The following is a 13,868-nucleotide window of genomic DNA, read 5'->3' on the forward strand; positions in this document are numbered from 1 at the left end:
AGACACCCCTGCAGAAGGAGAGAGGGAGCAGGCATGGCTTGGAGCCCCTTTATTGCAAGTGCCCAGTCAGGCAGCCTTGGCTCTCCATCCTTAGAGATCTTCCTGCACACCTGGCTTCTTCACCAAATGTTTCTTCTGGGGGCCCTGGAAGAGAGCAGAGAGGAGAGTTTGGATTTAGGGACACACAGACCTGGCCTCCACGGCTGTGTCTGGCCTGTGGTGACCAGAAAAGCTGCTCTGGCCAGCAGCTTAAAAATGGGGTTATCCCACAGCAAATCAATCCTATGGGAGCAGGTGGCAGGAATTACTTATGTCCCTCAACTTCCAGACAAATGGGATGTTTTAGCACAGAATCCACAGGGCAGAATGGCACAGAAAAGAGCTGCAGCCAGGTCAAACCTCCTCCTGTCACCGAGGTCCTTGTCACAGCAGCTCAGGGCTGGCAGTGACACAACAGGCTCCTGACCCTGAGCTGAAGGAAATCAGCTTAACCTCTAAAGAGCTCTGCAAAGGCAGTGCCTAACCAATCCCCCTGCCAGCACTAAGGAGGCTTAGCCAGCTTCACATGGCATTTCTGGCTGACAGGCCAGACCCAGTTTACATCTGCGTGGGACTCAGGCACTTGTTTCTTTCCCTTCTCCCTCTCCTGGTTTACTCAGTGCTTCCTCCACTTCAGACTCAGATTCACACCAGCCTGGTGAAGGCTGAAAAACTATTCAGGAAACTGCTGTGCTTTGATGATTTAATTATATTTTTTTGCCCTGGATTTAAGAAAAATACACTGCTTGGCCTTCTTGAAAGCTTCTGATGAAAGCACCACAAATTTGCATCTGAATTTGACCCAAACTTTTTTTTCCTGTAAGAACATTAAAGCTATAAATCATTCCAAACAAACCAAAGCAGTGCACAATTCCAAGTGATAGGGACCATATGGCCAAGACAGTGCCTGCCAAGTTAACTGCTTGTTTAAAACTTCCCATGGTGAATGGGAACTGGTTGCCCATATGGTCTTTTATTTGCTGGTTGAGTTGTCTTGGATCACTCACACACCCATCCTGTTCTTCCTTCATCATTTCTGCTGTGTGAACTGAATTCATGGCTGCCTTTAGGCAAGAGAGTCTCAAACATTCATTTGGCTGTTGTTGTATGGAGAAACAGATCACAGGATCATGGAATCACAGAACCCCGGAATGGTTTGGTTCGGAAGGGGCATCAGACTCATCCAGTTCCACCTCCCTGCCCATGGACACCTGGAAGATGCTGGGTGGGAGTCAGTCACTTGCTGTGGCCCCACGATGAGTTGGAGGCCCCAGGAACTCACCATGAAAGCTCTCTTTTCCTGAGCTGTCTGGAAGCGGCCATGGCCGAATTTGGAAGTGGTGTCAATGAATTTGAGCTCGATGGCTTCGTGGGCCCGGCGGCTCGTGTGCACCAGGAGGGACTGGGAAAGAACAGTCACAACATCAGAATTGCCACAGAAGTCAGGACTCATGGAAGCAGGGTTGGAATGTCCTCTAAACAAATATCTCCTCAAAAATCTGTGTTCTCAGAGCAGCACCCTGGTGCTCAGCTGGTGGAGAGCTTGCAGAGCTTCACTCAGCATTTCACAGAATCAACCAGGCTGGAAAAGACCTCTGAGATCACCAAGTCCAACCCATGTCACCACCTTGTGACCCAGACCATGACACTGAGTGCCACATCCAGTCTGTCCTTAAACACCAGTGACTCCACCACCACGTCCCTGGGCAGCCCAATCCAGTGCCCAGTCACCTTTCTGTGACCATCCAAGGTTTCATTTCTGAAATGAACCACAGCCCTCAGAGCTCTGAAGCTCTCCAGCTCCATCCACCTGCCAATGTCCTCACTACACTCAGGTGTGACACAGCACCAAGGACCCTCCCAGTGTCCCTGCCCAGCATTTGGAGGGTTCTCCATGTGGGGAATGTGTTCCTGGGGAGCTGCAGCCCATGCCAGCCTGGTGCTCTCACCTTGCGGAGGGTGAGCACGCGCTTCCTGGTGCCCACCACGCAGCCCTTCAGCATGAGGAAGTCATTGTTGACCTCCCCGTAGTGAGGGAAACCACCCTGTGGGGAGAGCAGAGGGGTTGGTGGGCAGGAGAGCTGGCTGGGAGAGTCAGGAGGGTCCTGTCACCCCTCAGCCCTCACCAGAGGCGTGATGGTCTTCTCGGTGATGTCGTAGTGTGTCGAGGCGTTGTTCCTCACCACTTTGCCATCCTCCACATGGATCCCACGGCCAATGCGGTAAATCTGGGAATTTACCAGAACGTGCTAAATCTCCAGTGGAGATGGAGGATCTCCTGCCCCTTGCTGAGGGGCTTCACAGGGTGACAGAATCCCCCACAGAATCACAAGGTGTGCCCTAGAGCAGCGGAAAAGCACCAGGACAGACATGAAGATGTCCGGGGAAACATCTGGGAGGATGTGGGGAGCTGAGGGCACTGTGGGAAGGAGGATGGTGATGGGATGGGAGGCCTGAGGGAGCCCCCCTGGGCCATACCTTCTTGTTGATCTCGGTGCGGTGGTGGTAGCCCTTCTGGCCAGCCCGGGCGATGGAGTAGCCCACGCGGGCTGGGTGCCAGGCCCCAATGCAGGCCACCTTCCGCAGGCCCTTGTGTGTCTTCCTGGGCAGCTTCTTGGTGTGCCAGCGGCTGGTGACCCCTGGGAGTGTGGGAACAGCGGACAGAGTCAACAGGGAGGGGCTGGGGCTGGGGAAGGAGAGTCCCATCACTCCCCTGAGGGACAGTCCCATCACTCCCCTGAGGGACAGTCCCATCACTCTCCTGAGGGACAGTCCCATCACTCTCCTGAGGGACAGTCCCATCACTCTCCTGAGGGACAATCCCATCACTCTCCTGAGGGACAATCCCATCACTCTCCTGAGGGACAATCCCATCACTCTCCTGAGGGACAATCCCATCACTCTCCTGAGGGACAATCCCATCACTCTCCTGAGGGACAATCCCATCACTCTCCTGAGGGACAATCCCATCACTCTCCTGAGGGACAATCCCATCACTCTCCTGAGGGACAGTCCCATCACTCTCCTGAGGGACAGTCCCATCACTCCCCTGAGGGACAATCCCATCGCTCTCCTGAGGGACAATCCCATCGCTCTCCTGCAGTTCCCAGAGGAGCTGTTCTCACTTCCCAGGGCTCTGATCAGACCGGGAGGTGTTCCATGCACACACCCAGGGATGCCCACAGCCCTGCACATGTGGGGTTTGTGAGACACTCACACCATCACAGAATGGTTTGGGTTGGAAGGGACCATAGAAACCATGCAGTTCCAACCAACACCTCCCATCAGACCTGGTTGTTTTATGTACTGACAGTCTCCTGGGAGGCCTCTGGGCACAACAAACACCACAGCTTTCACTGCCCTTAATCTCAGGGAAAATCTTTCCACCAGAATTACCTTGTCAGCTCCTTTGTATCTACATCAAAGATCACCCTGTTGAATTTTTCCCTTGCTGGAATCCCTGGGATTAAGGAAACCGAGCTCTGCCACAACAGAACTGGATGCAATGCTTAATGCCTGAGGCTCTTTGCTACTCCCTTTACAAAAAGCTGGGGGTTCCCAGCGTGGTTGACACTCTCCTACCCCAAAACCACCATGAGAGAAGGACAGCCCCAAACCCCTGCACCTTTCATCCCGTGCCCCTTGGTCACGCCGATGACATCGATCATCTCGTTCTGGCTGAAGACACTGTGCACAGAGATCTGCTTCTCCAGCCTCTCCCGGACCCAGTCGACCTTCTCAGCCACTGTCCCTCCATTCAGCTGGATCTCCATGATGTGGGCCTTCTTCTGCCTCAGTGGGAGCAGCCTCATCTGCAGCACACCGTGCTTTAGGGTGGCCCCTCGCCCCACAGACAGGAGGGTGCAGCAGGGCTGGGTCACTCACAATGTGTGAGGGGCGCAGGGGTGAGCAGAGCCACGGCTTCACCTCTCTGCCACACTCAGCCCCTTTCATAGCAGCCCTGGGTCTTTATAGCTGGGATTTTATGGAGCCAACTCCTTGTCTTCAAGCCCAGAGACCCTGTCTGGCCTTGAGCCAGCTTAGCTCTCCCCCAGACTCCAAAGCAGCCCTTAACTCCAGGGATCAGCATTCAAATGGACTCCCGTGGATCCAGCAATCAGCATCTGGCAAAACTGTGCCTGCCCATGGGGTTATTTTTGCCCAAAACATTTGACACCAGTTGCTAATTTGAGGTGATCATGAGGTCCAAGGTCCCTTGCTGACACGAGGACTCAGGAGCTGCCCAGGCTCTGCCCTCCTCCTGCTCTCCTCCTCGGGGTGTGTGGGCTCCCATCAGGATGTGGGGGTCCCCCGTGTTCCCAAACCACAGTCCCATGGCAAACCTGGAGCAGAAAGCTCTGGGAGGGAACTGGGAGGTCAGGAGGCAGCTGGAAAGGTCAGCCAGCACCTCCCATCACCCATCTCACACCCTCTGCTCTCTCAGCCTCTGTGACCCCACCGAAACACCCCCTGATCCCATTTCCAGGCCCTTCAGAGCTGAGGAAGCCCCCAGGGGGAGGCTCTGACCTGCGTGTGCATAATGACACGGATAACCTTGCAGTACTTCTTCATGGCTGCAAAATCCTTCTCCAGCTGCCTTTTCCCAGCCTCATCCTGCCATTTTTTGCAGTACTTGGTGAAAGCCTTCTTCTTGCTCTTGTGCCTAGGGACAGAAGCGGTTTAACATCCATCAGAGCTGATAAAGGGCTTGTGACACTGCAGAGAGGGGACGGGTCACCTTGCCAGCCACCTCCTCGAGGCACAAGCAACCTGTGGATACCTGAGCCTCACCTGACTGTCAGGACCTCGAGGTGGGAAGAGGGAAGTGGATAATGAGCCGTGAAACGGGCTTGTTCAAGGGTAATTCAAACCTTTCTGCATGAGGAATGCAGTTGTCTCCCACTGACTGACTCAGCGCCATCAAAACACAGGCGCAAAATCGGAGGCGGGGGAAAGCAGGGATCAGAGGCTGGCTTGTGGTGGGTGGGTCTCCACGGCACTGCTACAGGAGATTCCCTCAGCCAGGAAATCACAAAGGCACTTCCCTGCTACCTGTGGACACCTGAGCCTCACCTGGCTGCCAAGGGCTTTGGGTGGGAAGAGGATGAGAAGTGAAAAGAGCTGACAGGAGAAAGCAGGGATGTGGTGGGAGGGTCTCCATGGCACTGTTACAGGAGACACAATTCCAACAGCGAGGAAATCCGTGTTTCCACCTCCCTCTCTGCTGAGGGGTGTTGATATTTATGAGGGCCAGGGGCCACGTTCTGCATCAATTTTCCCCCTGGCAAATCTGGTTTCACTCCAGCTCAAGGATTCCAGTTAAGTGGGGAGCCGACGAGCCCAAGAGGCACGAGGGAAAAGGAACCTGCCATACGATATTGTGGAGAGAGCTAACTTGGTTCGGCTATTAGAATAAATTTACATATGCAAACGCTGCTCCCCAGCATCGGGCTGTCTGCAATGCCCCTGTGCATGACTAAATAGGCAGCTGAGCTGAGCTGTTTGGGCATCCTGGAGAGCCTGTGGAATTCCTGCCAGAGATCCCTCACAGGCAGCCCCCCCAGGAAACCCAGAATCTGGGAGTCCCAGAATCACTGAGGTCAGAAAAACCCTCCAAGATCCTCGAGTCCCACCTGTGACTGATCCCCACCTTGTCACCCAGCCCAGAGCACCGAGTGCCACATCTGGGTGTCCCTTGGACACCTCCAGGGTGGTGACTCCACCACCCCCCTGGGCAGTTCCAGTGTTTAATGACCCTTCTCAGGAGCACCTACCAGTTCTTGTAGAAGCGCCGCCGGCACTCGTCGCTGATGTGCTCGGCAAATACAGTCTTGAAATTCCTCAAGCCCTTGGGTGTCTCGATGTAGCCCACCACCCCCACCACCACCATCGGGGGGGTCTCAATGATGGTCACGGCCTCCACCTCCTCCCGCTTGGAGATCTCTGCAAGGCAGCAAAGGGAAGCGGTGCCCAGCATCCTCTGGGATCAGGAGGATCCCTGGAGGATCCAGGATCCCTGGAGGATTCCCACTGTCACAGAGAGTGCTGGGAGCAAGGTCACGTTCAGCCTCAGCCAGCCGCAGCCTTCCCACCTCCCAAACCACCACTCACCATCCCAGTGTGGAGAATTCCAGGAAAACCCCCCACACTCAGCCCATGCTGCTGTGGCCTTTGACCATCCAAGATCTGGATAACCTAGATTTAACCTACAACTGTGGGCTCCACCAACCCCTTTCCATAAACAGCCTTTCCCAAGGAGCCTATTCCCTCCTTTCCCTCGCGGATGTGGCCCCTTGCAGCAGAGCCTTACTGAGCCCAGGCCGGTGCACCTCCCGCACAGTGTGGGTCATTCCAGCCTTGTAGCCCAGGAAAGCTGTCAGGTGCACTGGTTTGCTGGGGTCATCCTTGGGCCAGGCCTTCACCTTCCCCCGGTGCCGGCGGCTCCGCTTGTGGGGCAGGAAGCCCAGGTGGCCGTGCCTGGGAGCGGAGAACTTGCGGTGGGACTGCGGAGAGCAACGACAAAGGGAGGCTTCACTCTCAGCTCCCCGGGAAATGGGGTCAAGGGAAACACAACAAAAGCACAACAGAAATTCCCCCCTTTCACGTGGGGATGCCACAGAGATTCTGGGTTCTTCACTGAGTCGTAACAGAGCAGGATTTTGTTCAAGCTTCTGTCGTGTACATGGAAAAATGGCATAGAATAAATGGTTTGGGGATGGAAGGGACCTTAAAGCCCATCCAGTCCCACCCCCTGCTATGGCAAGGACTCCTTCCACTGTCCCAGGGTGCTCCAAGCCCTGTCCAGCCTGGCCTTGGACACTTCCAGGGATCTGGGGCAGCTACAGCTGCTCTGGGCACCCTGTGCCAGGACCTCCCACCCTCACAGGGAAAGGACTTCTTCCTAACACCCATTCTAAATCTGTTCTCTGTCAGTGTGAATTTACTAAAGTTCTGGACAAATGATGTCCCTTAAATAAAAAACTTAACATGATCTCATTCCTTCAGCTTCTTCTGAAGGGCTTTGAAGGAGAAATACATTCTTTACTAGGTCTGTCCTTCTGTGCTCTTAATTATAACAATTTATTTTGTATCCTGTAGCACCAAAAAGGCCTGCTCGGGATTCCTGGGCTTCATGTCATTAAGGTAAATGGCACAAAACAAGCACAGTCAAGGATCGGGAAAACAGGAGAAAGGATGCCCAAAAGAATGGGTAACAGGAACATGCACATGTTCTAACAGCATCTCAAAAGCCAGACGAGAAGGGATAAACACATAAACCTCAACCACAAGCAGCAAAGGGTTAGTCCTGCACCCACTGCAGCTCCTTCCTAGCTCAGACCAGTCCCAGTGCCCGGCTGTGCTTTCCACCAAGCTCATTTTCCTGCCTGAGTGGAACTCTGAGGATTCTGACCCCATTCCAGCGGCAGCACCAGGAGCTTAAGCCAGCCCTGCTCGCTGACCCTCGCACACAAGCGACTCCAGCAGAGCTGTACCAACCATGGGACGTCTTCAGCCCGGGGCAGCAGCAGAGAGAGGCTGTCAGGAGGTGCCTCCCCAGATTAATACTTAAGATGGGTATGGGTCTGAAGACACAAATTTAGCCACTCGCTTCACCCGCTGCGATATTCATTTCATTCCTGGCAGGTTGGACACGACAGTTGTGGTGTGATAAAGGTCAATTGCTGCTGGCTCAGTTTACGCTTCTCGCTCCTGAACAACTCTAAAGTGAATGGCAGGAATTAGGGCAGTTTCCTGAATTAGAGCAGGTTTCAAAAGGAGCACCACACACCCAGAGCTGTGAGCACCTGTACCAGGTACCCTAGCACAGACCAAAAATATCTCTGTCAGCCCAGGCTTTGTGATTCTGACTGGAAAAGAGATCGAGACAATACATCTCGGAATCACAGAACAGTTTGGGTTGGAAGGGACCTTAAAAATCATCCAGTCCCAACTCCTGCCATGGGCAGGGACACCTTCCCCAGCTGAGAGGGGCCCTCAACCCTGCGTGTCCTGCGAGCAGGGACCTGCTCTGCTTTGGGGGCCCAGCAATGGCACCAGGGGAACGGGCAGGAACTGAGCCCAGGGAGTTCCACCTGGACATGGGGCAGAACTTTATCCCCGTGCACTGACCGAGCACAGGTCCCACAGAGGGTGTGGAGCTTCCCTCCCCAGGGATATCCCGAAGCCATCTGCTCACAGTCCTGTGCCACGTACTGTGAGATGGCGCTGCTGGGCAGGGACGTGGGACACACGGGACACACTGGGGGCTCTTCCAGCCCGACCCATCCCGGCCTTCTGGGATCCCCTCACGGAGCCGGGACACGCGGACTACAACTCCCGCCGTGCCCCAGGGCCGCCGCCATACTCCTCGCCCGGCCCCCTCAAGGGTCGCCGCCATATTCCCGCGCTCCCGCCCCCTCAGGGGTCACCGCCATCTTTCCCCGCCGCCGCCGCCGAGATGCCGGAGGATCACGACTTGGAGGCGTACAAGGTGCCGCCGACACGCACCCCCGTCTCCGAGAGGACCACGTCGGTGCCCAACCCCGTCAACTACTTCCAGGCCGCCTTGAGCTCTGTCATCGACGCGCCCGTCACCTTCGTCCGAGGTACCGGCGGGACGAGATCCCCCCCAGAACCCCGTCCCCCTCCCTGTGGGAGTTGAGCAGCGACGCGGGGACGGGGACACCGGGATGGGAACACCGGGGCACGGGGCAAAGGCGTGAGGACACCTGGACAGGCAAAGGGTACACGCAAGGACACGGGGACACTGGTCCTGACACTAACGGCACGGGCAGAGGGTCAGGACGCTGGGACACAGGGACAGGGGACATTGACAAGAACACAGCATAGACATAGGGACACGGGAGAGACAAGAGCACAGCTTGGATAGTAGGACAGACACAGGAACGTGGGACACAGCTCGGACACTGGGAGAGGTGCAGGGGATACAGGGCCACAGTACCACAGCGTGGACACAGCACAGAGGGACAGACACACAGCTGGGCATGAGCTGGACACAGGAATGGTCCGACTGCTGCTGCCTGGGAAGGTGGCACCGGGCAGTGCCAGCACTGGGGCTGTCCCTTGGAGCTGGGGCCGGGGTGTGTGACCGGGCTGTCCCTGCAGAGTTGATCGAGCGGTGGCAAAGCAAGAAGAAGTTCTACTACTACCACCAGAAGTTCCCCCGTGTGCCTGACCTGAGCGAGTGCCTGGAGGGTGACTACCTGTGCTACTATGAGGCCGAGGCTCAGTGGAGAAGGGACAGGTATGGCTGCCCCTGGACTGTCCCCAGGCGAGGTCACAGCAGAGCACACAGCTCTTGGGACCTTCAGTATTTTGGCGAATGCTGGGGCAGCACCTCCAGCCCACCCCATTACACATCAGTGTCCTGCTGTCCCTGCAGCACTCTGGGCATGGTGGCATTAGGGACCGGGACCCTGAAAATCCCAGAGCTGACATTCCATGGGAGTGTCCTCATCCCTAGGTTCAGCTCTTGTCATCTCATGGCTGCTGCATCTTCCCTGCAGGATGGTTGATCAGGAAATCGTGGAGATAGTCCGGGAAAGGATGGCTGCATGCAAGCAGAGGGAAGGACCTAACCAGTTCCAGAACTGTGCCAAGGAGATGGAGCTGCTGGCACAGGTCACCAAGGCCTACCAGGACAGATGTGAGTGTGGCAGCAGCACACAGGGAAAGGGTTCTAAACACAGGGAAGGGGAGTCACAGAACACAGGCTTGTGCGAGGCACTGCTCAAACATTTCCTTTCTTTTTCAGACGGTGAGCTGGGTTACCATGGGAATGCACGGACGTGCCTGATGAAGCAGAAGCACAGGATGATGGAGGAGAGGAAAGCAGCGCAAGAAAACCAGTAGAGCTGAAACAATTCCTCCCTCTGTGGTGCTGGTATCCAAGTGCATGTTGCTTCCCTGACCTCTGGTGCCGCTGGCCTCCACAATAAACAGACAGCTGTACAGTTGGGATCTGTATTTATTCTTTGAAGAGCTCTGTGAGCCCTCAGCTCCAGGCACTTGGGGCTGCCAGTATTGGGGTTTGCCCTCTGGACCCCCTCCTCTCCCTCATGTGCCACCAGAACAGTCTGTGAGCTGCTCTGCCCTGGCTCTGAATGCCCTCAGGCTGAGCAAGGATGATGTGCCCCCAGTGCCAGGCTGGACAGAGCTCGGAGCAGCACTGTGTAGTGTAAAGTGTCCCGTGGCAGGAGCTGGAATTGATGAGCTTCCAGGTCCTTTCCAACCCAACCCATTCCATGGTTTAACCCACGTGCCCCGAGCACCAACCCCCAATCACACCAAGCACCAATTCCTGGTTCTCTGATCGCTTTATTCTCGTACAAAAGCCGCTTAGGTGGCGGCCACAGCAGCTGCCTGGGTCCTCTGCACCGACACTCTCGTGTGGGTCTTGGCCAGATGATCAGTGAACTCCTGCAAGAAACACCAACAGCGGGTTATTCCCTCAAACCCCTCTCACCTCAGCACCACTTCCCATCCTTGCTGTGCACCGGGGCAGCTCAACTTTAGAGCTGCCAAATCTCTGGGTACAGAAATATAATTTTAGGGGAAGGGTAAGACTGGAACTGTAAGTTACCAAAATGCTTTTACCTGGTAAGGAGACTTGGTGAAGACAGTCTCTTTCCAGAGGTCAGGAGTCAGGTAGCTGTAGGTTTTGGAGATGGCATCGAAGGTGGCTTTAGCTGCAGAGAGATGTCACACACTGCCTGTCAACCGCTGCAGAACCAGCCCGCTGATCCGAGCCACAGCTCAAAAATATCCCCCACTACAAAAATGTGGAATTTTGAAAGGACCAGGGAGACCATGGGCAGGCCTCTCTGATGAACCCACAAAACTCAGGTTTCTCTCTCTCTCCAGTTACGACAATTACACTACGGCACACAAGTGCAATCGCGCAGATTGGGAGATTCAGGAGCGGCGACAGGTGTAACACCCCACGTTTCTGTAACGAGCTCTGACAGAACCCACAGCAGGACTGACCTGCACCAGCAGCAGAAGTTGTGGCTTCTGCTTCACTGCTGCAGGCACAAAGCACCATACAATGGAGGTGCTGTGGCGCCATCAGTGACAAAAGTGGCCCCAGAGCTCACCGAAGTTGCCGAGGGTGGCCGTGCAGCCCCGCGCCGACGTGTAGCAGTCATCGATGCCAGCCATCATCAGCAGCTTCTTGGGGACCGGGGCGGACACGATCCCGGTGCCGCGGGGAGCCGGGATCAGGCGCACCAGCACGGAGCCACAGCGCCCGGTGACCTGCGGGGACACATCGGGTCAGCCCCAGAACACAGCCCCGAGCAGCCCCAGGGCCAGGCTGGCACGGGACACTCACCTTGCAGGGCACCGTGTGCGGCTTCCCGATCTTGTTGCCCCAGTAGCCACGCCGCACGGGCACGATGGACAGCTTGGCCAGGATGATGGCCCCACGGATGGCTGTGGCCACCTCCTTGGAGCACTTCACCCCCAGCCCCACGTGGCCGTTGTAGTCCCCGATGGCCACAAACGCCTGCAGGCAGAAGAGTTTTCACTGCTCCCTCCAGGAGCTCAGCCCCAAACCCTACACACAGTTCTCAACACCCATTTTTCCCTCAGAGTTCATCCTTCAGATAGAACTGGCCAAGGTTTTTAATGCACTGGATTCAATTCCCTGCTGCAGCCTCCCACTGCTCAGAACTCCCTGTGATTTCCCAACAGCACTCCCTCTTTACACCCGAAACTTCTCCCTGATAACCCAAGGCTGCTGTGCAAAAACAACTGAATTTTACAGTGTCAGAAAAGTTTGCTCAAAAAGAAGTTTAAAAGTTTTGCAGTCCAACTTTTGGGCCAGTGCTACTTCAAGGAAAATCTGCACACACCACTGACATTTTAAAGTTAATACATTTTACAAATTACTAATGATCCTCATAGCAAAATATTTATTTACTAGATGGGACAGTAAAAGGAATTTGGAATGATTAAAATCACACTAAAAATGTAAGTGGGAAGACGTGAACAGGAGGATCCAGAAAAACGGTATTACCTTGAACCTGGTGCGCTGCCCAGCACGGGTTTGTTTCTGCACAGGCATAATCTTCAGCACCTCATCCTTCAGCGAGGAGCCCAGGAAGAAATCGATGATCTCCGACTCCTGCAAGAGTCAGGCAGTGAGCACACAGGAATCGTGGAATCCTGGAATGGTTGGGGTTTACAGGGACCTCAAAGCTCAGCTAATCCAACCCCCTCCCAAGAGCAGGGACATCTTCCACTATCCCAGAGTGCTCCGAGCCCCATCCAGCCTGGCCTTGGACATTTCCAGGGATCCAAGGCAGCCACAGCTTCTCTAGGAATCTGTGCCAGGGCCTCACCACCTTTACAGGGAACAATTCCTTCCCAATATCCCATCTGTCCCTCTCCAGCTCTCCTGGAGCCCCTTTAAGCTCCGGAAGTTGAGATCTCCCCAAGCCTTCCCTTCCCCAGGTAAGCACCCCCGGCTACCCCTCCGTAGCTCCGCCCCTTGGAGCATCTCCCTGTCCCATCATTTCCATGTCCACAGCAACTCACCTTGATGGGAAGCGAGAAGAGATAAATCTCCTCAAGAGACTTGATCTTCATATCCTTGACCAGGCGACCGAGTTTGGTGACAGGAATCCACTGGCAGAGAAATCCACGGCCAAGAGTCACCAGGTGCCAGCACCCGCCGGGACCCGGCTGCGCTGCCGCATCCTCGGGGCCGGCAGCACCCCCGTCCCCGGGTCCCCACTCACCTCCTTATCCTCGGCTTTACCTCCGCGGGCCCCGCGGCCTCTCCCGCGGCCCCTCCCGCGGCCGCGCCCGCGGCCCCGCAGCCCGGTCCCGAATCCACCGCGGAAGCCCCCGCGGGCCGCTCCCGCTCCTCCCGCAGCACCGGCGTCGTCCGCCATTTGCTGGAACAAAGCGGGACATGAGGCGGGCCGCGCCGGGCGCGGATGGGGCCGGATGGGGCCGGCCGGGCCGGGCCGGGCCGGGCCGCCGCCATCGCTCCCGCTCTACTTACGTGATCCCTCAGCGTAGAAGGCCGCGCGGCAGCGCCGTCCAATATTTATAGTGCGCGGTATCTCGCGAGAGCAGCGCCAGCCCTGCGAGCTGAATATGGAATACAGCGCGGGCTGTACTGAGCGGTTTATGGTGAATTATACAGAGTGCGGGGCGGGCGCGGCTCCCGGGTTAAACCGGCGCGCGCGGCCGGAGCCCTCAGAGCGCGGCGGGGCGGCGGCAGGTGAGGAGCTGTGGGTCCGGGGGAAGGCACTGCTGCATCTCCCTCCTTCCGTGCACCTTTAGCCCTTACAAAACTCTGCTGGGAAGTGGTTGTGGCGCTGCCCGAGCCGCAGCCCGGCCGGGTGGGGTGAAGGGAGCGTCCCGGGAAGGCGCTCCGGGGAGCGCGGTAGCGCCCGGCGCGGTCTGAAAATCACTCGGGGTCTGCTGTGGCCCCGGGTGAGATAACGGCGCCCACAGCATCGGGAACATAAAGCTTATTGCCCACGCCTCTGTGTGGGGAATGAAACCCATGTTCCCACAAGGCCCGTGCCCGGCGGGTACCGGGAGTGAGGAGATGTCGGGGATGTTTCTCAGCTTCGTTTCCCCGCACCAGGTGCCGTTCCCGGCCGCTGAGAGCCGCGGCCCCGCCGTGGGTTGGGCTGGCACTTCCACGGCAATCCCTTCCCCGAGTTGCTGTGAAGAGCACGGAAATGCCGTGATGGACGGCGACATGGGAGTTACAGCTGAAAACGATTCGTTTTTGTATTTCGGTGTGCAATAAAAGATGAAATGCTTAAAAGTTAAAGCGTCTCTGT

At 56.3% G+C, this 13,868-nt stretch overlaps 3 protein-coding genes, 1 long non-coding RNA gene and 2 other non-coding genes across 7 annotated transcripts; 3 read left to right on the forward strand and 3 right to left on the reverse strand.

Annotated features, from left to right (window-relative positions):
• Positions 1–34: 34 nt before the first annotated feature.
• On the reverse strand, positions 35–8,494 carry RPL3L (ribosomal protein L3 like). Of its 2 annotated transcripts, XM_086853907.1 has the most exons (11): positions 8,254–8,336; positions 7,537–7,759; positions 6,350–6,542; positions 5,814–5,982; positions 4,567–4,702; positions 3,665–3,851; positions 2,518–2,678; positions 2,166–2,267; positions 1,989–2,084; positions 1,322–1,441; positions 35–144 (listed from the first exon to the last, which is right to left on the reverse strand). In XM_086853907.1, exons 2-11 carry the CDS (start codon positions 7,537–7,539, stop codon positions 91–93), a joined length of 1,221 nt encoding a protein of 406 aa, XP_086710033.1. In that variant the 5' UTR covers positions 7,540–7,759; positions 8,254–8,336; the 3' UTR covers positions 35–90. The 2 variants fall into 2 exon arrangements, with proteins under 2 accessions (XP_086710033.1, XP_023792754.1); XM_023936986.2 differs by lacking the exon at positions 7,537–7,759 and having other exon boundaries at positions 8,254–8,494.
• Positions 8,495–8,497: 3 nt separating this feature from the next.
• On the forward strand, positions 8,498–10,013 carry NDUFB10 (NADH:ubiquinone oxidoreductase subunit B10). Its single transcript, XM_086853919.1, has 4 exons — positions 8,498–8,645; positions 9,166–9,304; positions 9,567–9,706; positions 9,815–10,013. The coding sequence occupies exons 1-4, from the start codon at positions 8,498–8,500 to the stop codon at positions 9,910–9,912; spliced, it is 525 nt and encodes a 174-aa protein (XP_086710045.1). The 3' UTR covers positions 9,913–10,013.
• A 344-nt stretch (positions 10,014–10,357) lies between these two features.
• Positions 10,358–13,246, reverse strand: RPS2 (ribosomal protein S2). The gene is made up of 8 exons (XM_086853916.1): positions 13,073–13,246; positions 12,804–12,962; positions 12,601–12,690; positions 12,080–12,187; positions 11,393–11,566; positions 11,157–11,316; positions 10,657–10,748; positions 10,358–10,479 (listed from the first exon to the last, which is right to left on the reverse strand). The coding sequence occupies exons 2-8, from the start codon at positions 12,957–12,959 to the stop codon at positions 10,399–10,401; spliced, it is 861 nt and encodes a 286-aa protein (XP_086710042.1). The 5' UTR covers positions 12,960–12,962; positions 13,073–13,246; the 3' UTR covers positions 10,358–10,398.
• On the reverse strand, positions 10,838–10,975 carry LOC111936315 (small nucleolar RNA SNORA64/SNORA10 family). Its single transcript, XR_002868091.1, has one exon. It is a non-coding gene; the product is annotated as a small nucleolar RNA SNORA64/SNORA10 family (small nucleolar RNA).
• Positions 13,237–13,858, forward strand: LOC147650082 (uncharacterized). Its single transcript, XR_015277224.1, has 2 exons — positions 13,237–13,294; positions 13,667–13,858. It is a non-coding gene; the product is annotated as an uncharacterized LOC147650082 (long non-coding RNA).
• Positions 13,472–13,596, forward strand: LOC147650083 (small nucleolar RNA ACA64). Its single transcript, XR_015277603.1, has one exon. It is a non-coding gene; the product is annotated as a small nucleolar RNA ACA64 (small nucleolar RNA).
• Positions 13,859–13,868: the final 10 nt, after the last annotated feature.

Source organism: Cyanistes caeruleus, chromosome 17 (genome assembly GCF_971803275.1).
Source record: "Cyanistes caeruleus chromosome 17, bCyaCae1.hap1.1, whole genome shotgun sequence".
NCBI classification, from domain to species: domain Eukaryota; kingdom Metazoa; phylum Chordata; class Aves; order Passeriformes; family Paridae; genus Cyanistes; species Cyanistes caeruleus.